At 51.3% G+C, this 25,501-nt stretch overlaps 1 protein-coding gene and 1 long non-coding RNA gene across 4 annotated transcripts in view; one reads left to right on the forward strand and one right to left on the reverse strand.

The window, feature by feature from the left end:
• cdk5rap1 (CDK5 regulatory subunit associated protein 1) overlaps window positions 1–1,224 on the reverse strand; it is a 29,710-nt gene extending 28,486 nt beyond the window's left edge. The window contains exon 1 of one of the 3 annotated variants that reach the window (XM_086005267.1): window positions 217–1,200. In XM_086005267.1, coding sequence (XP_085861393.1) covers window positions 217–505 — 289 coding nt within the window. In that variant the 5' untranslated portion in view covers window positions 506–1,200. Of the gene's footprint in view, window positions 1–7 lie in introns of all 3 variants that reach the window. The other 2 variants (XM_086005269.1, XM_086005268.1) reach the window with 2 other exon arrangements.
• Window positions 644–25,184, forward strand: LOC147108581 (uncharacterized). The gene is made up of 3 exons (XR_015080613.1): window positions 644–723; window positions 7,465–7,553; window positions 20,796–25,184. It is a non-coding gene; the product is annotated as an uncharacterized LOC147108581 (long non-coding RNA).
• Window positions 25,185–25,501: the final 317 nt, after the last annotated feature.

A 25,501-nucleotide genomic window follows, 5' to 3' on the forward strand; every position in this document is an offset into this window, starting at 1 on the left:
TACATACATAAAGGAGGGACTTTAAAAGAACACGGTGCAAGTTTTGGGCTTTTCGCAGGCTTGTTTACGCGGGGTTTTTAACGTTCCGGCGTTTGTTTAAGCAGCGTAGAATCGGCATGAATGTCAAGGCAATTCCCGGCCGATCCACACTGGTGTTTCTGAGGAGGCGCCGAGCCCGTCTCCAGGGTAACGGGGCAGGCCGCGCTGAGCACCCACCGCTCCTCCCGCCGCCCGGCGCCGTGTCCCCGCTCAGGTAGGGCGGCCGGTCCCCGTCCCCGTCCAGCCCGCCGGCCGGCCCATCATTGGACGCCGCACCGATGAACTCCCGAAGGCCGGGCCCGGCGGGTAGCTTGGCGCCGGCTTTCCTGCCGTCTAATGTCGGGGTGTTGGCGCTGGCTGGCGGGCCCGGGCTGCAGCGTCTGACCCCGGGCACTGGCGCACGCAGGCCATTAACCCGTGAGACGCTGCACGATAACAGATTGCTCACGGCCTTGAACCTCCTCATCACGGTGACTGGGGGGCGACCGGCAGACAGCGCCACTGCCCGGGGCAACTGTCATCGCGACACTTGGCGATGGACGAGACTTCAGTGGCGGAGTCACGCATGCGTAAAGCGGCAGTGACGCCAGTCCGGGGCCATCTTAGTAAAGGAGTCTGACGCAAGCTCTTCTTTTTTTCTTATTTTTTATAGAACTTTAAATACGCAAGCTCTTCTTTCGTATGGTAAGTAGCAAAGCAAATCAAATGTCAATATCTAAGTCGAATATCCAGGCCAAAGCTTCCAGTGTAACAGTGTGGCTATCTTGGAGGCTACCTGCGAATTTCCTCTGAGGGCAGTGCTCAATGATGTGCTCCAGGATCTGATTAATAACTCCACAGTCGCATGATGGGGATGCTTTAATCTTCTATCTATGGAGAAGGTCATCCACCTGAAACGTTAGCTCTGTTTCTCTCTCCACTGATGCTGCCTAACCTGTTGAGTATTTTCCACATTTTCTGTTAGGTTCTGCGCAAGAGCAGCTTCCGGTTCGCTAGGTTACGCCATGCAACCTGATTGCGCAAATGACGGTGTGGTCTTGCGCCAAGTCCAATGTCGGTCGGGTCCCTCCGACACCGAAACTGCTTTGGATTGATCCGATGGTGCGAGGAATTCTCTGTTTTTGCTGTGAAAGGAACACCTGGAAAGCCTTAGCCGCCAGGCATCGCCCACCGCTGCAACCCACTGAATGGGACAAAATAAGGCCCTGTTCACTGTCCGAGCGAGGATCATCCCGGGTGTGGGGAGAGCAAGGCCCCGGGTGTGGGGAGTAACGTTACATGACAAAGAGTGGGGGAAGGTGGAGTAACATCACATGGCAAGGAGTGGTGAGGGGGAGTAACAACGTATGGAAAGGAGTGGGAGAGGGGAAGTAAGCTCACATGACAAGGAGCAGAGGAGGGTGAGTAATGTCACATCAACAATGAGCGAGGGAGGGGGAAGTAGCGTCACATAGGAAGGAGCGGGGAGGGGGAGTTAAGTTACATGGCAAGGAGCGGGCAGGGGGGTGTAATGTCACGGGAAGGGGTGGGGAGGGGGAGTAACATCACATGAACAATGAGCGGGGTTGGGGGAGAAATGTCACATTGCAAAGTGGGGGAGGGGGAGTAACATCACATGAACAAGGAGTGGGGAAGGGGAGTAACATCACAAGGCAAGGAGTGGGGGAGGGGGAGTAACATCACATGGGAAAGAGTGGGGAAGGGTGAGTAACATCACATGGCAAGGAGTGGGGAGGGGGGAGTAACGTCACGGGAAGGGGTGGGGAGGGGGAGTAACGTCACGTGGGAAAGAGTGGGGAGGGGGGAGTACCGTCACATGGGAAGGAGGGGGGAGTACCGTCACATGGGAAGGAGCGGGGGAGGGGGGAGTACCGTCACATGGGAAGGAGCGGGGGAGGAGGAGGGGGAGTACCGTCACATGGGAAGGAGCGGGGGAGGAGGAGGGGGAGTACCGTCACATGGGAAGGAGCGGGGAAGGGGGAGTACCGTCACATGGCAAAGAGTGGGGGAGGGGGGAGTAACGTCACATGGGAAGGAGCGGGGGAGGGGGGTGTACCGTCACATGGGAAGGAGCGGGGGAGGGGGAGTAACGTCACATGGGAAGGAGCGGGGGAGGGGGGAGTACCGTCACATGGGAAGGAGCGGGGGAGGGGGGAGTACCGTCACATGGGAAGGAGCGGGGGAGGGGGGAGTACCGTCACATGGGAAGGAGCAGCGGAGGGGGGAGTACCGTCACATGGGAAGGAGCGGGGGAGGGGGGAGTACCGTCACATGGGAAGGAGCGGGGGAGGGGGGAGTACCGTCACATGGGAAGGAGCGGGGGAGGGGGGAGTACCGTCACATGGGAAGGAGCAGCGGAGGGGGGAGTAACGTCACATGGGAAGGAGCGGGGGAGGGGGGAGTAACGTCACATGGGAAGGAGCGGGGGAGGGGGAGTACCGTCACATGGGAAGGAGCGGGGGAGGGGGGAGTACCGTCACATGGGAAGGAGCAGGGGAGGGGGAGTACCGTCACATGGGAAGGAGCGGGGGAGGGGGAGTACCGTCACATGGGAAGGAGCGGGGGAGGGGGGAGTACCGTCACATGGGAAGGAGCGGGGGAGGGGGAGTACCGTCACATGGGAAGGAGCGGGGGAGGGGGGAGTACCGTCACATGGGAAGGAGCGGGGGAGGGGGGAGTACCGTCACATGGGAAGGAGCAGGGGAGGGGGAGTACCGTCACATGGGAAGGAGCGGGGGAGGGGGAGTACCGTCACATGGGAAGGAGCGGGGGAGGGGGGAGTACCGTCACATGGGAAGGAGCGGGGGAGGGGGGAGTACTGTCACATGGGAAGGAGAGGGGGAGGGGGAGTACCGTCACATGGGAAGGAGCGGGGGAGGTGGAGTAACGTCACATGGGAAGGAGCGGGGGAGGGGGAGTACCGTCACATGGGAAGGAGCGGGGGAGGGGGAGTAACGTCACATGGGAAGGAGCGGGGGAGGGGGAGTACCGTCACATGGGAAGGAGCGGGGGAGGGGGAGTACCGTCACATGGGAAGGAGCGGGGGAGGGGGGGAGTACCGTCACATAGGAAGGAGCGGGGGAGGGGGGTGTACCGTCACATGGGAAGGAGCGGGGGAGGGGGGAGTACCATCACATGGGAAGGAGCGGGGGAGGGGGGAGTACCGTCACATAGGAAGGAGCGGGGGAGGGGGAGTACCGTCACATGGGAAGGAGCGGGGGAGGGGGAGTAACGTCACATGGGAAGGAGCGGGGGAGGGGGGAGTACCGTCACATAGGAAGGAGCGGGGGAGGGGGAGTACCGTCACATGGGAAGGAGCGGGGGAGGGGGGAGTACCGTCACATGGGAAGGAGCGGGGGAGGGGGGAGTACCGTCACATGGGAAGGAGCGGGGGAGGGGGAGTAACGTCACATGGGAAGGAGCGGGTGAGGGGGAGTACCGTCACATGGGAAGGAGCGGGGGAGGGGGAGTAACGTCACATGGGAAGGAGCGGGTGAGGGGGAGTACCGTCACATGGGAAGGAGCGGGGGAGGGGGGAGTACCGTCACATGGGAAGGAGCGGGGGAGGGGGGAGTACCGTCACATGGGAAGGAGCGGGGGAGGGGGGAGTACCGTCACATGGGAAGGAGCGGGGGAGGGGGAGTAACGTCACATGGGAAGGAGCGGGGGAGGGGGAGTACCGTCACATGGGAAGGAGCGGGGGAGGGGGAGTACCGTCACATGGGAAGGAGCGGGGGAGGGGGGAGTACCGTCACATGGGAAGGAGCGGGGGAGGGGGGAGTAACGTCACATGGGAAGGAGCGGGGGAGGGGGAGTAACGTCACATGGGAAGGAGCGGGGGAGGGGGGAGTACCGTCACATGGGAAGGAGCGGGGGAGGGGGGAGTACCGTCACATGGGAAGGAGTGGGGGAGGGTGAGTACCGTCACATGGGAAGGAGCGGGGGAGGGGGAGTACCGTCACATGGGAAGGAGTGGGGGAGGGTGAGTACCGTCACATGGGAAGGAGCGGGGGAGGGGGAGTACCGTCACATGGGAAGGAGCGGGGGAGGGGGGAGTACCGTCACATGGGAAGGAGCGGGGGAGGGGGGAGTACCGTCACATGGGAAGGAGCGGGGGAGGGGGGAGTACCGTCACATGGGAAGGAGCGGGGGAGGGGGGAGTACCGTCACATGGGAAGGAGCGGGGGAGGGGGGTGTACCGTCACATGGGAAGGAGCGGGGGAGGGGGGAGTAACGTCACATGGGAAGGAGTGGGGGAGGGTGAGTACCGTCACATGGGAAGGAGCGGGGGAGGGGGAGTACCGTCACATGGGAAGGAGCGGGGGAGGGGGGAGTACCGTCACATGGGAAGGAGCGGGGGAGGGGGGAGTACCGTCACATGGGAAGGAGCGGGGGAGGGGGAGTACCGTCACATGGGAAGGAGCGGGGGAGGGGGGAGTACCGTCACATGGGAAGGAGCGGGGGAGGGGGGAGTACCGTCACATGGGAAGGAGCGAGGGAGGGGGGAGTACCGTCACATGGGAAGGAGCGGGGGAGGGGGGAGTACCGTCACATGGGAAGGAGCGGGGGAGGGGGAGTACCGTCACATGGGAAGGAGCGGGGGAGGGGGAGTACCGTCACATGGGAAGGAGCGGGGGAGGGGGGAGTACCGTCACATGGGAAGGAGCGGGGGAGGGGGAGTACCGTCACATGGGAAGGAGCGGGGGAGGGGGAGTAACGTCACATGGGAAGGAGCGGGGGAGGGGGGAGTACCGTCACATGGGAAGGAGCGGGGGAGGGGGAGTAACGTCACATGGGAAGGAGCGGGGGAGGGGGGAGTAACGTCACATGGGAAGGAGCGGGGGAGGGGGGAGTACCGTCACATGGGAAGGAGCGGGGGAGGGGGGAGTACTGTCACATGGGAAGGAGAGGGGGAGGGGGAGTACCGTCACATGGGAAGGAGCGGGGGAGGGGGAGTAACGTCACATGGGAAGGAGCGGGGGAGGGGGGAGTACCGTCACATGGGAAGGAGCGGGGGAGGGGGGAGTACCGTCACATGGGAAGGAGCGGGGGAGGGGGAGTACCGTCACATGGGAAGGAGCGGGGGAGGGGGAGTACCGTCACATGGGAAGGAGCGGGGGAGGGGGAGTAACGTCAACAAGGACAGAACGGGCCAATTCTCGTTATGAAACCCCACCTCAGCCCTCACTGGTGGTTCAGAGCTGCTGGTCTGTCTCGTCATTTTTCACTTTAATAAACCTTACTGGGCCCTCATTGAGCAATAAATCAGCATGTAATCTAATTGCAGCACTCCACAGCACCTACAGAAATAACAGTGAACCGGCCTGTAAATTACTGGGCAGGAACTCCAGCTCACACATCAGGCCCTCCGGGCTACACGCCCAGTCTGACATTAGACCCCCACACTCTCTCACTCCCTTTGAGCCCAACAAATTAACAGCACGTCAGTGCGAAGCAAACCAAACTGAGTGCAACATGTAGAATTCTGTATTTATACAACAGCCCTTTCCAATCACACTGGGGTAAAGGGCAAAGAGCGGATTGAATATTCACTGTGGCCCGCTCAGTGGAGTGAGCGGACTATTCCGCTGCAGCAGCTGAACATGCTTTAAAAATGTGGCTTCCTAAACGGCATTCAATGGCTGCTTTCTCAACAGAATCTCAAGGATTCAACTGAAGCGACAGAAAGAAACACGAGAAAGGTTGTATGAAGCTTTATTGCAGGTGTAGCTGAGCTGGCAGCATTTCAGGTCAATGCCATCTCATACATTTTCCAGTCTACCTTCCTTGGATCCCCATGGCCCCTTAAAGCTTGCAAAAAAAAAGGTAGCAGACCAAACTGCACAAAGAAAATTGTCTTCACATTGTCCACAGAAACACTGGAATGTCGATCTGCAAACATCCCCGGTGTGCTCCCAGATTCCAGGTTAATCTGCGCGGCTGCGCAGCGGTCTGGAGGTCCTGCGCAGGCTTTCGGATAGAAAAACTGCGATGTGCGGAAATTTAAAGGGGCCGTGCACCCCAAAAGAAATCAGAGGGAACTTGGTTCCCCTGCCCCCTGCTCCCCCCTGCTGAGGCTCCACATGGCCAAGTTTGAAAACCACCACTGTATGGACAGCACAGTCCCTCCGGGTACAAATAAGGAGCTGATGCTTTCCAGTAGGTTGTGTAGGCTTCTGCTTGAGCTGGGTCCTGAACCTTTGGTTCATTTAAAAGTTCTTGCATACCTAATAATATCTGGGGGCGGGGGTTGCCCCCGGTGTCCCCTCCCCGTAACATTGTGACGAATGAACCAGAAGCTATACGTGCGCGCTTCCGGTTCGTTACATCACCCGTGCGACCGATGCAAAACATTTGCGCATGCACCAAATCACCAAAACTACCATGCATGCGGAAAAATCGGCAAGATGCTCGCGCCTGCACTAGTTCCAAAAATTTTCACACATGCACAAATCGCAAAATCTCACATAAATGGTAAAAAAAATGTTGCTAGCCATCAGCTCCCCTCCGATTGGTGAGTTTGAAAAACACCTGCCTGCTGATTGGTCCGCTTCCCTGCCCATCATCCTGACCCTGGCTCGAACAGTAAAATCGAGCAAAACGGTATAAAAAAGAATGTTGCCTGGCCAGGGTTTGTGGTTGGATGTGCCTGCTGCGTTTTTAGAAAAATAACTTACACAGAAGGACGGGTTTGTTCTGTTTAGTCGAACTTGAAGCAGGAATAACGTCGCCGCCACCTGTGATTGGCTGCTGGGGACACGTGGGCTGGGTCGGGGGTCCACAAGTTGGTTTGCCCCATAGTCCTCGTTTCCCATTGGTCAGTAGTCTCCACCCTGCTCCCCTGAGTGATTGGAATAGTCTCAGATACTTACTGTGCATGTGCACAGACCTCCATTGCCATGTGGTGGGCGGAACGATTGAACATCGTGTCCTTATCAACAGAAAATGCTGGAAAAACTCAGCAGGTCAGGCAACATCCGTGGACAGAAATTTGAGTTGACGTTTCGGGTCGAACCCTTCTTCAAAACTGGAAAGAAAAGATAGATCGGAGGCAGGGCTGCGATCGGACAAAAGAATAAAAGAAACAAAAGAAGTAAAAAAGAGACAATAAAAGGTGTTAGAAGCTAGACGAGATGGTAATAGGCTGAGATTCGGTGTGAAGTGTACTGGCAGGGCAAGGGATAGCTGCCAGGTGTGAGAGCGAAACAAAAGGAAAGGGGGGGTGGAAAGGAGTGGAAAAATTACAAGAAAAAATGAAATAGGGGCCGAGGTTATGATCTGAAATTGTTGCACAATAAAATTTTAAATAATGCAATTAAAAAGTTTTTTGTAAAGCATTTTCAGATGCAGTAATATAGCTTTTGTAAAGAGCTGTGACCTGTTACAGATTAAATAAAGCCACTAACAAGGTTTATTTGGCTACAGTGTGTTTCCTGCTCAGACCTTTGAAGCTGAACCTTCAAAATGGAGAAAACATCTTTAAACCAAGAAAGCAGCTATGAATTGCTTTAAATGTGAGCATGTGAGCATTATCTACCATTTATTACACTTGTTTTCAGAATTGTTTATGTTATTTGTGAGAGGAAGACGTGTGTCTTCCCATGACTATGCTTAAATCTGGCTTCAATTTTCCTGAAGTGTGGTGAGCAGATTTGTGCACAATAATCCACCTGAGGGAGGAGGAGGAGGACAGGAGAAGGAGGACTTTGTGGAGATAGGTGGAGGATAGTGGCAAGAGGTGAAAAGGCTGAGGCAGGTGAGCTGGGGGAGAAGAATTGTGGGGCAGGGCTCGGTAGCAATATGCTGTGGAGGGAAGAGGCCAACCTTTCTAAAATGATTGGCCAATAATGGTCTGTCTCCCACAGGATCTGTGGGTTGCACTCTCGCCTCTGAGTCACAAGGATGTGGGTTCAAGTCCCACACCAGAGATGTGCAAGGGGAGGTGCATTTATGTCACAGCAACTCATTGTCAATCTACTCACAACTTCAGCTGGAAGAAGACGGCAGTGCCAACACATGCCAGAGCCTCAGCACAGGGAGAGAGCCTGCAGATTCTCCAACGTGGCTCTTGAGGCACTGGCCGTGGCCGTGGAGAAACAAACATAGAAGATAGGAGCAGGAGTAGGTCATTCGGCCCCTCGAGCCTGCTCTGCCATTCAATGCAGAGACAGAGGAAAGGGAAACAAGGATAAAAGCAAAAGATAGGAAGGAGAAAAACAAAAGTGGCAGTCAGAGAAAACAACGGTTTAAATCAAACATGGCCACAGTAAATAATAATTCTAATAGGTCTAAGAGCGTTAAAAAAACAAGCTGGAAGGCTTTGTGTCTTAATGCGAGGAGCATTTGTAATAAGGTGGATGAATTGGCTGCGCAAATAGAAGTAAACAAATACAATTTGGTTGGGATTACGGAAACGTGGCTCAAGGAAGGCCAGGACTGGGAACTCAACATCCAGGGGTATTCGATATTCAGGAAAGATAGGCAAAAAGGAAAGGGAGGTGGGGTAGCATTACTGGTTAAAGAAGGGATTAACACAATTGTAATGAAGGATATTAGCTCTGATGAGGTGGAATCTGTATGGGTAGAATTGAGAAATACTAAGGGGAAAAAAACGTTAGTGGGAGTGGTTTATAGACCTCCAAACAGTAAGGCGGAGGTTGGGGATGGCATTAAAAGAGAAATTAAAGAAGCATGCAATAAGGGCACAGCAGTCATCATGGGTGACTTTAATCTACATATAGATTGGGCCAACCAAATGAGTAACAATACTGTGGAGGAGGAATTCCTGGAGTGTTTACGGGATGGTTTCCTGGACCAATATGTCGAGGAACCAACCAGAGATCAGGCCATCTTAGACTGGGTATTATGTAACGAGAAAGGATTAATTAGCAATCTTGTTGTAAGAGGCCCCTTGGGTCGGAGCGATCATAATATGATCGAATTCTTCATTAAGATGGAGAATGAAGTAGTTGACTCGGAGACTAGGGTCCTCAATTTAAATAAAGGAAACTATGATGGTCTGAGGAGCGAGTTGGGTAGGATTGATTGGGGAATGGCACTCAAAGGGTTGACGGTGGATAGGCAATGGCAAACATTCAAAGACCGAATGGATGAACTACAGAATTTGTTCATCCCAGTTTGGCATAAAAATAAAACAAAAAAGGTGACCCAACAGTGGCTAACAAGGGAAATTAGGGATAGCATAAGGTCCAAGGAGAGGACATATAAATTGGCCAGAAAAAACAATAATCCTGAGGATTGGGAGTAGTTTAGGATTCAACAAAGGAGAACAAAGGGGTTAATTAAGAAAGGGAAAATAGAATATGAGAGTAAGCTTGCAGAGAACATAAAAACTGACTGTAAAAGCTTTTATAGATATGTGAAGAGAAAAAGATTGGTGAAGTCAAGCGTAGGTCCCTTGCAGTCAGAATCGGGGGAATTTATAATGGGGAACAAAGAAATGGCAGACCAACTAAATACATATTTTGGTTCTGTCTTCACAAAGGAGGACACAAATAACCTCCCAGAGATGCCGGGGAACATAGGGTCTGATGAAAGGGTGGAACTGAAAGAAATCAGTATTTGTAGGGAAATGGTGTTAGGAAAATTGATGGGACTGAAGGCCGATAAATCCCCAGGGCCTGATAATCTACATCCCAGGGTACTTAAGGAAGTGGCCCTAGAAATAGTAGATGCATTGCTGGTCATCTTCCAGAACTCGATAGACTCTGGAACGGTGCCCACGGATTGGCGGGTAGCTAATGTTACCCCACTATTCAAAAAAGGTGGTAGAGAAAAGGCGGGGAATTATAGACCGGTAAGCTTGACATCGGTAGTGGGGAAAATGCTAGAGTCCATTATAAAAGATGTAATAGCAGAGCACTTGGAAAGCAGTGACTGGATCGGACAAAGTCAACATGGATTTACAAAAGGTAAATCATGCTTGACTAATCTACTGGAATTTTTGGAGGATGTAACTGGTAAAATAGATAAGGGAGAACCAGTGGATGTGGTGTATTTGGACTTTCAGAAGGCTTTCGATAAGGTCCCGCATAAGAGATTAGCGTGCAAAATTAAGGCACATGGGATTGGGGGCAAGGTATTGACTTGGATAGAGAACTGGTTGGCGGACAGACAGCAAAGAGTTGGAATAAACGGGTCATTTTCTGAGTGGCAGGCAGTGACTAGTGGGGTACCGCAAGGATCGGTCCTAGAACCCCAGCTGTTCACAATATATATTAATGATCTGGACGAGGGAATTAGATGTAATATCTCCAAATTTGCAGACGACACAAAGCTGGGGGGGAGGATATGCTGTGAGGTGGATGTCGTGAAACTCCAGCACGATTTGGACAGGTTGGGTGATTGGGCAGAAACATGGCAAATGCACTATAATGTGGATAAATGTGAGGTTATCCACTTTGGTGGCAAAAACAGGAAGGCAGATTATTATTTGAATGGTAATAGATTGGGAGAAGGGGAAGTGCAAAGAGACCTGGGTGTTCTTGTACACCAGTCGCTGAAGGTAAGCATGCAGGTGCAGCAGGCGGTTAAGAAGGCAAATGGTATGTTGGCCTTCGTAGCAAGAGGGTTCGAGTACAAGAACAAGTATGTCTTGCTGCAGTTGTACAGGGCCTTGGTGAGACCACACCTTGAGTATTGTGTGCAGTTTTGGTCGCCTTACCTGAGGAAGGACGTTCTTGCCATGGAAGGAGTGCAGCGAAGATTCACCAGGCTGATACCTGGGATGGCAGGAATGACGTATGAGGAGAGATTGTGTCGATTGGGCTTATACTCACTGGAGTTTAGAAGACTGAGAGGGGATCTCATCGAAACCTATAAAATTCTGTCAGGCCTGGACAGACTAGATGCAGGAAGGATGTTTCTGATGGCCGGGGAGTCCAGAACCAGGGGTCATAGTCTAAGGATAAGGGGTAAGCCATTTAGGACTGAAATGAGGAGGAATTTCTTCACCCAGAGAGTGGTGAACCTGTGGAATTCTCTGCCACAGAGGGCGGTGGAGGCCAGTTCATTAAGTATATTCAAGAAAGAGTTGGACATATTTCTTAAGGCTAAAGGGATCAAGGGATATGGGGAGAAGGCAGGGACCGGGTACTGAATTTGGATGATCAGCCATGATCTCATTGAATGGCGGAGCAGGCTCGAAGGGCCGAATGGCCTACTCCTGCTCCTATCTTCTATGTATCTATGTAATGCGATCATGGCTGATCATCCAAATTCAGTACCCGGTCCCTGCTTTCTCCCCATACCGCTTGATCCCTTTAGCCTTAAGAAATGTATCCAACTCCTTCTTGAATATATTTAATGTATTGGCCTCTACTGCCTTCTGTGGTAGAGAATTCCACAGGTTCACCACTCTCTGGGTGAAGAAATTCCTCCTCATTTCTGTCCTAAATGGCCTACCCCTTATCCTTAGACTGTGACCCTGGTTCTGGACTCCCCGACCATCGGGAACATCCTTCCTGCATCTAGTCTGTCCAGTCTTGTCAGAATTTTATAAGTTTCAATGAGATCCCCTCTCATTCTTCTAAATTCCAGCGAGTACAAGCCCAATCGGCCCAATCTCTCCTCATACGTCATTCCTGCCATCCCAGGTATCAGCCTGGTGAATCTTCGCTGAACTCCTTCCATGGCAAGAACATCCTTCCTTCGATAAGGCGACCAAAACTGCACACAATACTCAAGATGTGGTCTCACCAAGGCCCTGTACAACTGCAGCAAGACATCCTTGTTCCTGTACTCAAACCCTCTCGCTACGAAGGCCAACATACCATTTGCCTTCTTAACTGCCTGCTGCACCTGCATGCTTACCTTCAGCGACTGGTGCACAAGGACACCCAGGTCTCGTTGCACTTCCCCTTCTCCCAATCTATTGCCATTCAGATAATAATCTGCCATCTTGTTTTTGCCACCAAAGTGGATAACCTCACATATATCCACGTTATATTGCATATGCCATGCTTCTGCCCAATCACCCAAACTGTCCAAATCATCCTGTAGTTTCTCGGCATCCTCCTCACAGCACACACGCCCACCCAGCTTTGTGTCATCTGCAAATTTGGAGATATTACATCTAGTTCCCTTGTCTAGATCATTAATATATATTGTGAATAGCTGGGGTCCAAGGACCGATCCCTGCGGTACCCCACTAGTCACTGCCTGCCACTCGGAAAAAGACCCGTTTATTCCAACTCATTGCTTTCTGTCTGCCAACCAATTCTCTATCCAAGTCAATACCTTGCCCCCAATCCCATGTGCCTTAACTTTACATGCTAATCTCTTATGCGGAACCTTATCGAAAGCCTTCTGAAAGTCTAAATACACAACATCCACTGGTTCTCCCTTATCTATTTTACCAGTTACATCCTCAAAAAATTTCAGTAGATTAGTCAAGCACAATTTACCTTTTGTAAATCCATGTTGACTTTGTCCGATTCTGTCACTGTTTTCCAAGTGATCTGCTATTACATCTTTTATAATGGACTCTAGCATTTTCCCCACTACCGATGTCAGGCTTACTGGTCTGTAATTCCCCTTTTTCTCTCTACCACATTTTTTGAATAGTGGGGTAACATTAGCTACCCTCCAGTCAATGGGTACTGTTCCAGATTCCATCGAATGTTGGAAGATGATCAGCAATGCATCTACTATTTCTAGGGCCACTTCCTTAAGTACCCTAGGATGTAGATTATCAGGCCCTGGGGATTTATCGGCCTTCAATCCCATCCAAGGCGAGCTGTCCTCTTCCCGCACACTGGCCGGAAACCTTTGCCACACACCCCTCCAAGGCTCTGGCAGGAGATAGCCGCCTATGTGACGGCCAGCACTGTGGTCCTCAGGTTGGCGAACCAGTGCCGAAAGAAGTTTAATGACCTCAAATGGCAGGTCAAGGTAAGTGAAGGTTTCAGCAAATGCCATGTCCCACCATCTGCACCACAAGCCTCTCACACTGCTCAATGCACCACACCCCCAGCACTCACCTACCAACATTCTAAACCTATCACCACTCACGCCTCACAATCATGGGTTCACTTCACCCTCACAACTATGGCAGGCACATCACCCAAATGCATTGCACCACACTCACTCACACACTTCTCTTTCTCCTGCAGGCCAAGGTAGCGCAGGGGAGAGAAGATGACAACACTCGCAGACACCGGCTCAGAAACTGTTACTGCGCATGTGACAGGCGATGTCATGGCTGCCGTTGCAGCACAGGCGGAAGCGACCCAATGTCTTAGTGCTGCAGCAGAATGCTCTCATAAAGTCTCAGCTTGCTGCCACCCAAGCTCAGACTGCTGCCATCGTGGCTGGGTTGCTCACCGTCGTCCGGGTTGCAGGGAATCGCAGCAGCCCAGGAAGCTCTGCTCCAACAGATTGGTAGGAATGCTGAGGTGCCGGCCCGGGGGAGTGGCAGTGGGTCAGTGGATGACAGCATTCTTGCCCCATCACTGCCACTATGCCCTTGCCTGTACCTGTCAGCCAGCCAGCCAAGACTGCTGCCGCCCATGCCGAGGTGGTGCAGCCTACAGCCGGGCCTTCTAGGGCCACAGTTGCTCGAGGTCGTCCTGCAAGGCCATCTGAAGTCTCGCCCACGGAAACTGAGCAGCCTTCCACCTGCCATGCTTTAGCCACTGTGGGAGCATTTGATCAGGAAAGGACACTCAAAACAACAGGCACTAGGGGATTGCACGAAGGTGATTAGTTCATGTCATAAGTGTAATTTTGTGTCAATTGATTTTGGATCCATTTATTAATTAATATATTATGTTTGGATTCTTTTGTGGTGGTGGCTCTCAATTTAAGCTTTGTGCCCAGAAGGAGGCTGTAATATTCCGTGACAGAGGGATGGTATGATGGGGATGTGTTGAGAAATGGGTTTTCATTCAGTGGAATCAAGAGTCTGATGAGGCGTTCACGGACAGCCTGTCAGGAAGGAGGATTGGCTGTATGCTCGCCTCCTCCCTCCCGCCTCCTCGTCCTCATGTGCGCTCGTCCGGCTTCTCTCTGCTCAGAGAGAAGACAACGTGATCCTTTCGCCTGCTGTACAGAGTCTCTGTGACCTCCCGGATGCAGCGATGGACGGCGAACTGCGAGATGTTAGCTATGGAAAGCACCCTCAAGACTTCCCTTCTTCCTCTTTACATCTAAGGCAAGAAGTGACTTGAGGCTTTGGGACAAAGCCAGAGTACTTCTCCTTAGAGCAGAGAAGGCTGAGAGAAAATTTGATAGAGGTGTTTAAAATCATGAAGGGTTTAGATCGAGTAATTAAAGAGAAACTGTTTCCAATGTGCTGAAGAGTCTGTAACCAGAGGACACTGATTTAAGGTGATTGGCAAAAGAACCAGAGGCGACATGAGGAAAAACATTCTTACGCAACGAGTGGCTAGAATTTGGAATGCATTGCCTGATAGGGCGGTGGAAACGGATTCAATCGTGGTTTTCAAAGGGAATTGGACAAATTGTTGGAAGGAGAAAAAATTATAGGGGCATGGGGGAAGAGCGGGGGAAATGAGACTAACTGGATAGCTCTTCGGAAAAGCTGTGCAGACTCGATGGGCCGAATGGCCTCCTTCTGTGCTGTACTAGTCTATGATTCTAAGTCTCCTGCTGCAGACTGGAAGGATTCGCTGGCGAAGAAATTGAGGGTCACGGTGACCTTGACTGTCACTGGCAGAGCTGTGTTCGCCTTGCTGTCAGGCTGCAGGTCTGATTGCAGGAGGTGGCAGAGTTCTGTGGCCACTCCCTGTTACCTTAGAACCTTGAAAGAAGTTTATAAAGCTGCAGAAGGTTGCACAGAGCCAGTCAAACTGCAGAAACATGTCAGGAGCAAGTGATTGCTGATGATCCCTTTAAAGACTGCTGCTAGAGCCTCCTTCCTGCTAGTCAACGCTTGCTCAGCTCTTCGCACTTAAGGCATGCCGGTAAGTTGAAAGGCGAACTACAAACTCCCAGATCATGCATCCACTGAGCATTGCACACCCACTGACATCACAATCTGCATCATCTCCATAATTTTAGCGATCGCTGATCGGCAGCATAAGAACATAAGAAATAGGAGCAGGTGTAGGCTATACGGCCCCTCGAGCCTGCTCCACCATTCAATGAGATCATGGCTGATCATCGACCTCAACTCCACTTTCCCGCTCAATCTTCATATCCCTTGATTCCCATGAGTCCAAAAATCTATCTATCTCAGCCTTGAATGTACTCAAAGTCTCAGCACCCACAGCCCTCTGGGGCAGAGAATTCCAAAGATTCACAATCCTCTGAGTGAAGAAATTCCTCCTCAACTCGGTCTTAAATGGGCTACCCATTATTCTGAGACTATGCCCCCTAGTTCTAGACACTCCAGCCAGGGGAAACAGCCTATCAGCATTTACCCTGTCAATCCCCTTCAGAATCTTGTATGTTTCAATGAGATCACCTCTCATTTTTCTAAACTCCAGAGAGTATAGGCCCATTCTACACAATCTCTCATCATAGGACAGCCCTCTCATCCCAGGAATCAATCTAGTGAACCTTTGTTGCACCACCTGCAGGGCAGGTGTATCCTTCCTTAGATAAGGAGACCAAAACTGTGCACAATAATCCAGGTGTGGTCTCACCAAGGCCCTGTACAATTGTAGCAAGACTTCCTTACTTACTCTTATACTCCAACCCCCTTGCAATAAAGGCCAACATGCCATTTGCCTTCCTTATTGCTTGCTGAACCTGCATGCTAGCTTTCTGTGTTTCTTGCATGAGGACACCCAAATCTCTCTGAACACCAACATTTCAGTTTCTCACCATTTAAAAAATATTCTGTTTTTCTATTCTACCTACCAAAGTGAATACACTTTGAAGAATAGAAGCACTGTGATACTGTCCTGTAATACTGTCCCACACTGTGATACTGTCCTGCAATACTGTTTCACACTGTGATACTGTCCTGCAATACTGTTTCACACTGAGATACTGTCCTGCAATACTGTTTCACACTGAGATACTGTCCTGCAATACTGTTTCACACTGAGATACTGTCCTGCAATACTGTTTCACACTGTGATACTGTCCTGTAATACTGTCCCACACTGTGATACTGTCCTGCAATACTGTTTCACACTGTGATACTGTCCTGTAATACTGTCCCACATTGTGATACTGTCCTGCAATACTGTTTCACACTGAGATACTGTCCTGTAATACTGTCACACAGCACGATTCAGCACCCATAGTACTTTGAGGTAGAGAATTCCAAAGATTCGCAAGCCTCGGAGTCAAGAAATTCTTCCTCATCGCAGTCTTAAATGACCGACCCCTTATCCTGAGATCATGTCCCATAGAACATAAGAACATAAGAAATAGGAGCAGGAGTAGGCCATTTGGCCCCTTGAGCCTGCTCTGCCATTCAATAAGATCATGACTGATCTTCTACCTCAACTCTACTTTCTTGCACTATCCCCATATCCCTTGATTCCCTTAATATCCAAAAATCTATCAATCTCTGTCTTAAATATACTCAAAGACTGAGCCTCCACAGCCCTCTGGGGTAGAGAATTCCAAAGATTCACCACACTCTGAATGAAGAAATTTCTCCTCATCTCAGTCCTAAATGGCCGACCCCTTATTCTGAGACTGTGACCCCTGGTTCTAGACTCCCCAGCCAGGGGAAACATCCTCCCTGCATCTGCTCTGTCAAGCCCTGTAAGAATTTTGTATGTTTCAATGAGATCCCCTCTCATTCTTCTAAACTCTAGAGAATATAGACCTAGTCTACTCAATCTCTCCTCTTAGGACAATTCCCCCATCCCAGGAATCAGTCTGGTGAACCTTCGTTGCACTCCCTCTTTTTCTTTTGTATGGTAGTAGCAAAGCAAATCAAATTTCAATATCTAAGTCAGATATCCAGACCAAAGCTTCCGGTGTAACAGCGTAGATATCTTGTAGGCTGCCTGCGAATTTCATCTGAGGGCAGTTCTCAATGATGTGCTCCAAGGTCTGATTAGGAACTCCACAGTCGCAAGATGGGGATGCTTTACTCTTCCATCAATGGAGAAGGTGGCAGCATCTACCATGACCGGTTCTGAGGCGGTTGATGGTTGTCCACTGTTTGCGAGGAAGGTTTGATCCTTCAGGTTGCACTGTGGGTCCTCTAAGGAATCCATTCCGTATGTCACAGTTCTTCCAAGCATTTCAGCATCAGTCATCAAGGCTGAAGGGAGATTGCTGAAGGGCTTCGGCGATGATACAAAATGGCTTCCTGGATTTGAGACGGTTTGGTGGTAGGTTACTCAAGTCAACCTGGATTGGCATGTCTTTGCTAGTGTAGCTGTTGTATTCTCTGGAGCCTGCATATTCGCGGTGTAGGTGTAGCGGTGAGATGTTTGCAAGCACGGGCAGCCAAGGTGTTGGTGTCAATAAATGTGTACCAGTGATAATTCTCATAGTCGAATTCAGCTGGACAACAATGGATTTGACGTGGACTCGATAGCCATGCTGGAGAGCAGTACTCCACTGTACAGTACACCAGGGTGAGTGCTGCCGTACGGAGGGTTTGAGCGTCTGCTCCCCATGTGGATCCGATGAGTTTCTGGATCAAGTTGACCCTACTCTTTAGTTTCTTCCCAAGGTTCTAGAGATGTTGTCTATGTCAAGCGTGGCTCCTAAATAGGAGGGATTTTTGGCATGGTTTACCTCTGCATTGCAAAAGGAGACTTTCAAAGCTTGATTTGCTTGATGGGTGTTGAGTTGGAATGTCAAGGTGATGGTCTTTTGCAGGTTTGGCTGAAGTCACCATCGACAGAAGTAGGCCTCCATCCTCTAAATCACTGATCAGGGTCTCCTTGGTGATGGACAGATTCATGTTTTGCGTGGCCAAGGCAACGTCATCAGCATACATGAACTTGTGGGACTCTGTTTCAGGCAGGTGACTGGTGTAAACGTTGAATAATATGGGTGCCAGGACAGAACCCTGTGGGAGTCCGTTGTTCAACGTCCTATATCTGCTCTTCTGGGTGCCAGAGTACACACAGAAGCGTTGGTTACTAAGCATGGAGTCGAGAAGATGGATCGTTGTTCTGCAGGGTAAAATGGTGGAGAGCTTGAAAAGCTGTCCATGTTTCCATACTGTGTCATACGCCGCTGACAGGTCCACGAGTGCTACGGCAGTCTTGAGCTGGCACTGGAAGCCAGGTTTGATGTGCGTTGTTAAAGCTACCACTTGGTCGTAGCAATTACGGCCACTCCGGAAGCCCGCTTGCTCCTTAGGGATGGTTGGCTCGATGATGGAGGCTAGTCTGTGGAGTAGTAGCCTCTCCAGCACTTTATAACAAGTGCAGAGTAAGGAGATCGGGTGGTAGCTGAAGGCTTCACAAGCATTCTTCCCCTGCTTCAGGAGGGCAATTATTTTAGTCTTCCTCCAAATAGATGGAATTTTACCGGTTGCCAGCACCTCAGAGAAGAAGGTCAACCATCTCTTCGCTTTGGGTCCCAGTGCTTTTAAGAATTCTGGGTAATCACCATCTGGACCAGCAGCATTTCCAGATTTGGTTGTTGACAGGGCTGCGTTTAGTTCGTCCAAGGTGAATGGATCGGACATTGTTGACGATCTATGGCAAGTATATCCTTCCTTGGGTAAGGAGACCTAAACTGTACATAATACTCCAGGTGTGGGCTCACCAGGGCCCTATATAATTGCAGTAAGACTTCTTTACTCTTGTACTCTAACCCCCTTGCAATAAAGGCCAACATACTGTAGGGGGTGGTGTTTGGGGTCAGCTTCACCTCTGACTTATGAGCGGTTCGAATCGCTCCCACTCCCTTGGTTCTAGATCTTGGACTTATTTAGGGTTTGTGACAAAAGTGCAGCAGACAACTGGTTTTGGTGCAAGAAACTTTGATCTTTATTCAAGAGAGAAAATATAACACAATAATCTTAACACTCTAATAAAATGGGGAACACTTCGATACACACGAGGGAATTACAGTAGAAAAATACCTCACCGCTCCCAATCCCACCTTACTAGCTAAGTTGGACTCCAGAGGACCAGGGATAATGCTCAAACATTGACAGCTGGGCTGATTCGCGGTTTCGGGGTTCGCTGGATATGTTGGTTGGGGCCTGCCGTACCCTGGACGCGGTAGAGGACTTCACCATTTGCTGACAAGGGTGGCGAACAAACATCTATCTTGTGGAGGCTGAACGCCAACTCTCTGACATCTCCTCCTACCTCCCCCTGGACCATGACCCCACTACTGACCATCAAGCCATCATTGCCAAGACTGTCACTGACTTCATTTCCTCTGGTGATCTTCCCTCCACGGCTGCCAACCTCATAGTCCTCCAAATCCACACAGGCCGCTTCTACCTCCTTCGCAAGATCCACAAACAGGACTGCCCTGGTAGACCCATCGTTTCAGCCTGTTCTTGCCCCACAGAACTGATTTCTTCCTATCTCGGCTTTATTTCTTCTCCCCTTGTCCAGTCTCTTCCCACCTATACCCGCGACTCTTCCGACGCCCTGCGCCACTTTAACAGTTTCCTGCATCTTGGCCCCAACCGTCTCCTTTTAACCATGGACGTCCAATCCCTCTACACCTCCATCCCCCACCAAGACGGCCTGAGGACACAACTGCAATGGGGCCTTTTCCTGCTTCTCGCCCTGAACTGGAAAATTTCAATTTTGGTTCCACCAGAAACACTCGGCTCCAGACTCATTACAGCCTTGGCCCAAACATGGACAAAACAGCTGAATTCCAGAGGTGAGGTCGGAGTGACTGCCATTGACATCAAGGAGCCCCAGTAAAATTGCATTCAATGGGGATCAGGTGGAAAACTCTCCACTGGCTGGAGTCATACCTAGCACAAAAGAAGATGGTTGTGGTTTTTGGAGGCCAGTCATCTCAGCCCCAGGACATCGCTGCAGGAGTTCCTCAGGGCAGTGTCCTAGGCCCAACCATTTTCCGCTGCTTCATCAATGACCTTCCCTCCATCATAAGGTCAGAAGTGGGGATGTTTGCTGACGATAGCAGTGTCCATTTTCTTTTAATGAAAATTTGACTATCCCCTTTTCAGATTGATTTTCCCTTTGAGTACTTGAAACAGCAACTCATATCAATTTTATTTTTATCAATTCATCTTATGAATTTCAATTTCAGAAATAAGTGATTACTAGACTTGATGGTTTACATGGTGTTTTAACATTAGAGACAGAAGTGCTCGCAATTAGTTTACAAGGTAACTTCCATATCTCTGGAGGTTTATATTACCCGTTGGGCCCTGGGTAGAAGACGCGATCTCCACGGGTCGGACCTGGCCTCTAGGCTTGCTCCTCTGCCCAGTGTGACGCATGTGGGTCCATGGCCAACCCGAAACCCGCTTCGGCTCGTCTCCTCCCTGTTTGCCAGCTAGGAGAGGAGCTTGCGGGGACGGGAGGATGAAGGTCAGGAGCTCGGGGGGGGGGGGGGGGGGGGGGCGTGACTGTGGGGTGAACATGATCCAGGTCTAAAAGGGGAGGATGAAAGCAAGAACGTGATCCATGTGGGAAGATGGCTCACGTTCTCCCACCCCACCGCCATTTCCAGCCGGATAATCGCATGCGCAGATCCACTGGCTGGCCGGGACTGTGTTAAGGCTCGGGCCAGAGGGCTCAGCTCCACCATGATAGAGGTCCCACCCCCATGCTGGGAGGCTGTGCTATACGAGAACTTCCCCAAACTGATAGCTCCATGTCTCATTGCAATTTATTTTCCAGATACCTCGCCATGGGCTGCAAGACCGTCATCGCCTTGAAGTTCAATGTGACCAAGAACAGGCTGTGTGTCACCTCACACCAGCTTGTGCATACCAACCACATCCTGAGTCTGGAATATTTACCTTTCTATGTCAGTAGACAACAACTCAACCCGGATGAGATGCAGAAGGTGGAGGAGCTACAACCTGGGAGACTTGCCCCCCGACAGCCGTTGGCGATCATCTCGGCCACACGTTGATGTCGACATTGTTCCTGGAGCTGTTGTTACTGAAGCCCGGCCACGGGCCCTCAACAGCCGTGAGAAGCACCGTATAGCTGCAGACATCACACATCAGCTACCGCACATCTTGACCAACAGCGGAACAGAGATTTTCCAGCGATGATTCTGCACACTGCGCCAAGGGTGGTGAGGACATCAGCATCACATCACCATTCCTGCCTGACGATGATCCTACCTCGTGGTCTCCTGAGCACTTGGGCCATACATGCGCCTGCCTGCACTCCACCTCCCTCACCTGAGCAGCCCTCTTCTCAATGGCTGGTCACAGTGGGAGAACCAGACACCTCACGAGCCACAATGGAAGAAAACAATGCTGCTTACACACAACCACCAGCTTCCTCACCAACTCCGACGCCCGAGGCAACAGCACAGAGCCTGATGAAGCTGCGTGCTCGTATGCGCCAAACAACCAGGACATCCGAAGGGATCAAAGGCCTGGGGAGCATTTAGTAAGAACAAACAGTGAGGAAAAAGAAGAAAAAAATGACACACTCTGCATCTTTTGCCACATGAGCGACCCTCCCAGCCATCAAAGCACAGAGCCGATAATTTCATGGGCAGAGTGTCACCGAGGATGCTCTTGCTGGTTCCACTGTTGCTGCCTCCCACCTGGAGTGGATCCCCACACATTTCCATGTGAGTGCCACGTATCATGACCGAGCTACCTGCAGCTGCACCTTCTGGATTCAGCATCCGTTGCCCTGCAAGCATGCTATCGTAGTGCAGAGGCATTTGGGTTTGTCTCTGGGGAGACTTGCCCCCGACAGCCGTTGGCCATCATCTCGGCCACGCGTTGATGTAGACATTGCTCCTGGAGTTGTTGTTACCGAAGCCCGGCCACGGGCCCTCAACAGCCGTGAGAAGCACCGTATAGCTGCAGACATCACACATCAGCTACCGCACATCTTGACCAATAGCGGAACAGAGATTTTCCAGCGACGACTCGACTGGCTAGATTGACAGGTTTACAACTGGCAGCAAGCACTGGGAGAGGAGATGGAATGGACCAAGCTCCCTGCAACTGCTCCTTCTGGATACAGCATCATGAGCAATGGTGCAATTGTGCCTCTCTCAATGCCTGGTGCCTCCAACGTGGAAAATATACCTGAGGCCTTTTCATTCACAGTTGAAACAAATATTGAATTTAAATGCTCAAACGGACCCTCGCCAGGAGGGCAGGATTGTGTGTGTGGAGGGGGGGGTGCGGTGTAGGTCGCTTTACAGCTTAAGTGCAGAACAGGCAGGCGGAGGACCCCGGTTGCTAGGATGCCCAGGATGGGTCTCATTTGGACACTGCCCGCACCAAACCAGCTGTTGGTGATGGCTGAGAATCAGACGGTGCCAGCTGACAGTCAGAGGGGAGAGCTTTTATCCTGGGCTCCTGGAAGCACATTTTTGTTGAAAAAGTTACCTCTTGTTTTTTTGAGCAACCTCCAGTGGCCCTTTTAAAGATCGGTGGTTAAGCCGTTCGAAGAAGAGCAACAACAATAACTTGTGTTTATATAGTGCCTTTAGGGCATTGGAGGGCAATCTTCACGCACATGCTTAGGAGCGGGGAACTGACAAAATAGTCCCATTTTCCCTCCACGTCTGCCACTATACGATTTGGGCCAGTAAAGCTGAGGGAAATCAAGCTAATAATGTGACCTCTGTACTGCGACTGCCTACTCTCAAACATTTAACGGTTTAACTGCATACAAGGAAAGATTCAAAGCTAAGCTTCCTCCCGCCCCCGCCCCCGGCAGCAAATAGTGTGAGACTGAGCTATGCTGACCAGGAGCATCCCAAATTCAATCCTTAGTCACTGCTGATCTCAGTGACTTCCTGCTCCTAACTGGTATCCAGTGGGCTCTGCTGGAAACTGGATGTTTCTGGACGGTATCAGTAATGCTCTTCAGGGTGAACACCCTGCTAAGATTTGGGGCTGGATTTTGCCAGGCCCGAGGAGGTGGGAATGGAGGCGTGTGGGGTGTTAAAATTGCAAAAAGTGGCGGGCAGGCCCGACCCGCCTCCAAGCAATTTTCCCAAATGCATGGTTTCTGATCCCATCTCCGTCCCGTCTCCAAGAGGCGGGATAGACCCTTAAGGCCCTTAACAACCACTGAATTGCCTCTATAATCCCATTTTGAGAGGCCTTTCTGATTTTAACACTTTCCCCACGTGATGCACACCTCCTCTGAAACACGACGGTGAAACCTGGCGGTAGCACAATTGGATTGCTGACTTATCAGCTGCAGCTCCACCATTAAATAGGAGATTTGATCAGTCATCATTTGCAGGTGGCAGGACTTTGTTGTGTGGTGAACCTGTGGAATTTTCTGCCACAGAGGGCGGTGGAGGCTAGTTCATTAAATATATTCAAAAAGGAGTTGGATATATTTCTTAAGGCTAAAGGGATATGGGGAGAAGGCAGGGACAGGGTACTGAATTTGGATGATCAGCCATGATCTCATTGAATCGAGCAGGCTCGAAGGGCCGAATGGCCTACTCCTGCTCCTATCTTCTATGTTTCTATGTTTAGCAGGCATAACCATAGCTGTGGAAGTTTGGAGCCTGACACCCATATCCAGTGTGACCTCCTGGGAAACCCCTCTCGCCACCTTGACTGAGCGCTTCCTCAACTGAGGCATATACCAGAAGCATGGGAACCATTTATTTCCTTTCCTCCTGGACATCAGATTCGGACAAAGACCAGCCGCGGCAGCAGCAGAACCATGAACAACAGCTGCACCAACAGCAGCAGCAACAACAGGAGCGCCAAGCTGCTGCTCACCCACCTGAAGCTGCACAGGCCAGAAGGCGCCAGCGCATGGAAGCCCGTCGGCACAGGAGATACCCCCCAAACAGGGTCTACAGACAGAGGATCAGATACCTCAACATGACTGAGCAGCAGTGCCAAAAGCGACTCCGACTTTTGCGAGAGGTAGTGGGTGACGTCTGCGCAATGGTGCAGCAAGACCTGGAGCCCAGAGGAGCAGGTGGACACCCCTTACCAGTGGCCGTCAAAGTCACCACCGTACTCAACTTTTTTGCCTCAGGCTCATTCCAGGGATCAGCAGCAGACAGCGGCATCTCCCAGGCGGCCGCACACACTTGCATCACGCAGGTAACCGATGCTCTCTTTGCCATCGCACACAATCACATCCATTTCTCCAAGGATCAAGCAAGTGTCACGGCGCATGCGGTTGGATTAGCTAATCTGGCAGACTTTCCAAGGGTGCATGGCATTGTTGACTGCACACGTGGCCCTTAAGGCATCCCATCGCAATCCAGGTATTTTTGTCAACCGCAAGGGCTTCCACTCCCTCAACGTGCAGCTGGTGTGTGACCACAAGAAGCAAATTTTGCATGTTTGTGCCAAGTACCCTGGCAGTTGCCATGACTCCTTCATACTGCCTAGTGTGCCTCCGCTCTTCAGTCTGCCAGACCAACTGAATGGATGGCTACTTGGAGACAAGGGCTATCCCCTGAAGACGTGGCTAATTACGCCGTTGAGGAGCCCATCCAACGAAGCTGAGGAGAGCTACAACTACAGCCACATTTCCACCAGATCCATAATCGAGCAAACCATTGGCTTGCTGAAGATGCGCTTCAGATGCCTGGATAGATCAGGTGGAGCCCTGCAGTACTCAGCAGCCAGGGTCTCCAGAATCGTCGTGGTTTGCTGTGCACTTCACAACATGGCACAGCGTCGCAGCTTGCAGATTCCTGAGGACCAAGTGGCTCCTCACATATCCTCCTCAGATGAGGAGGAGGAGGAGGAGAGAAAACGAACATCTTGCAGAGGCCCATCAACCAGTGGCAGCAGTACACGAGAACATTGCTGCCCGGGATGCAAGGAACGCACTCATCTTGGCCAGATTTGCTTAGCCTAGCCAATCAAGCACTTTTGCCTTGCAGCTTCTTACCAGAGCATCGACAATGGCCAAGAACCAGCGGATTCCTAGCACTCTGACCACCATACTGACAATTGCAAGTAATCCTAAGCCCTCAATGTGGAAGTCCCATTAGCGAAATGACACACGCCACAACTGCAAGTTGCCATCAGAATTTTTATTTACAATAACCAACTGATGGCTTTTCAACATTAAACATCACATTTCACCCAAGTGACTACCCTTGTGACTATTTGTGCAGTATCTTTCTCTTACGCGTGCTCCTACGTGGTGGTTCCCCCTTGGCAGCGGCAGATGTGGAGGCTCCTTGCTCACTTTCTTGCTGCTCGTGTCTCGACACCTTTTGGCGGGCGTCCTCTGGGGTTGCGAACCTGTGAGGGCTCGGCAACAGTCTGCTGCTCCTGCGGCTGTGCTGGGGTTGAGATGCCGATCTCAGTTGGGTGGGGACTCTGGTGGGGCTCTGACCGAGGACTTGGCAGTGGCATGGAAGTGTGAGCACTTGGAGAGGAGCCCTTACTTCCTTCTTCTCT

This window comes from Somniosus microcephalus, chromosome 13 (genome assembly GCF_052327205.1).
Source record: "Somniosus microcephalus isolate GS21.2 chromosome 13, FLI_Smic_1.0, whole genome shotgun sequence".
Lineage (NCBI taxonomy): Eukaryota > Metazoa > Chordata > Chondrichthyes > Squaliformes > Somniosidae > Somniosus > Somniosus microcephalus.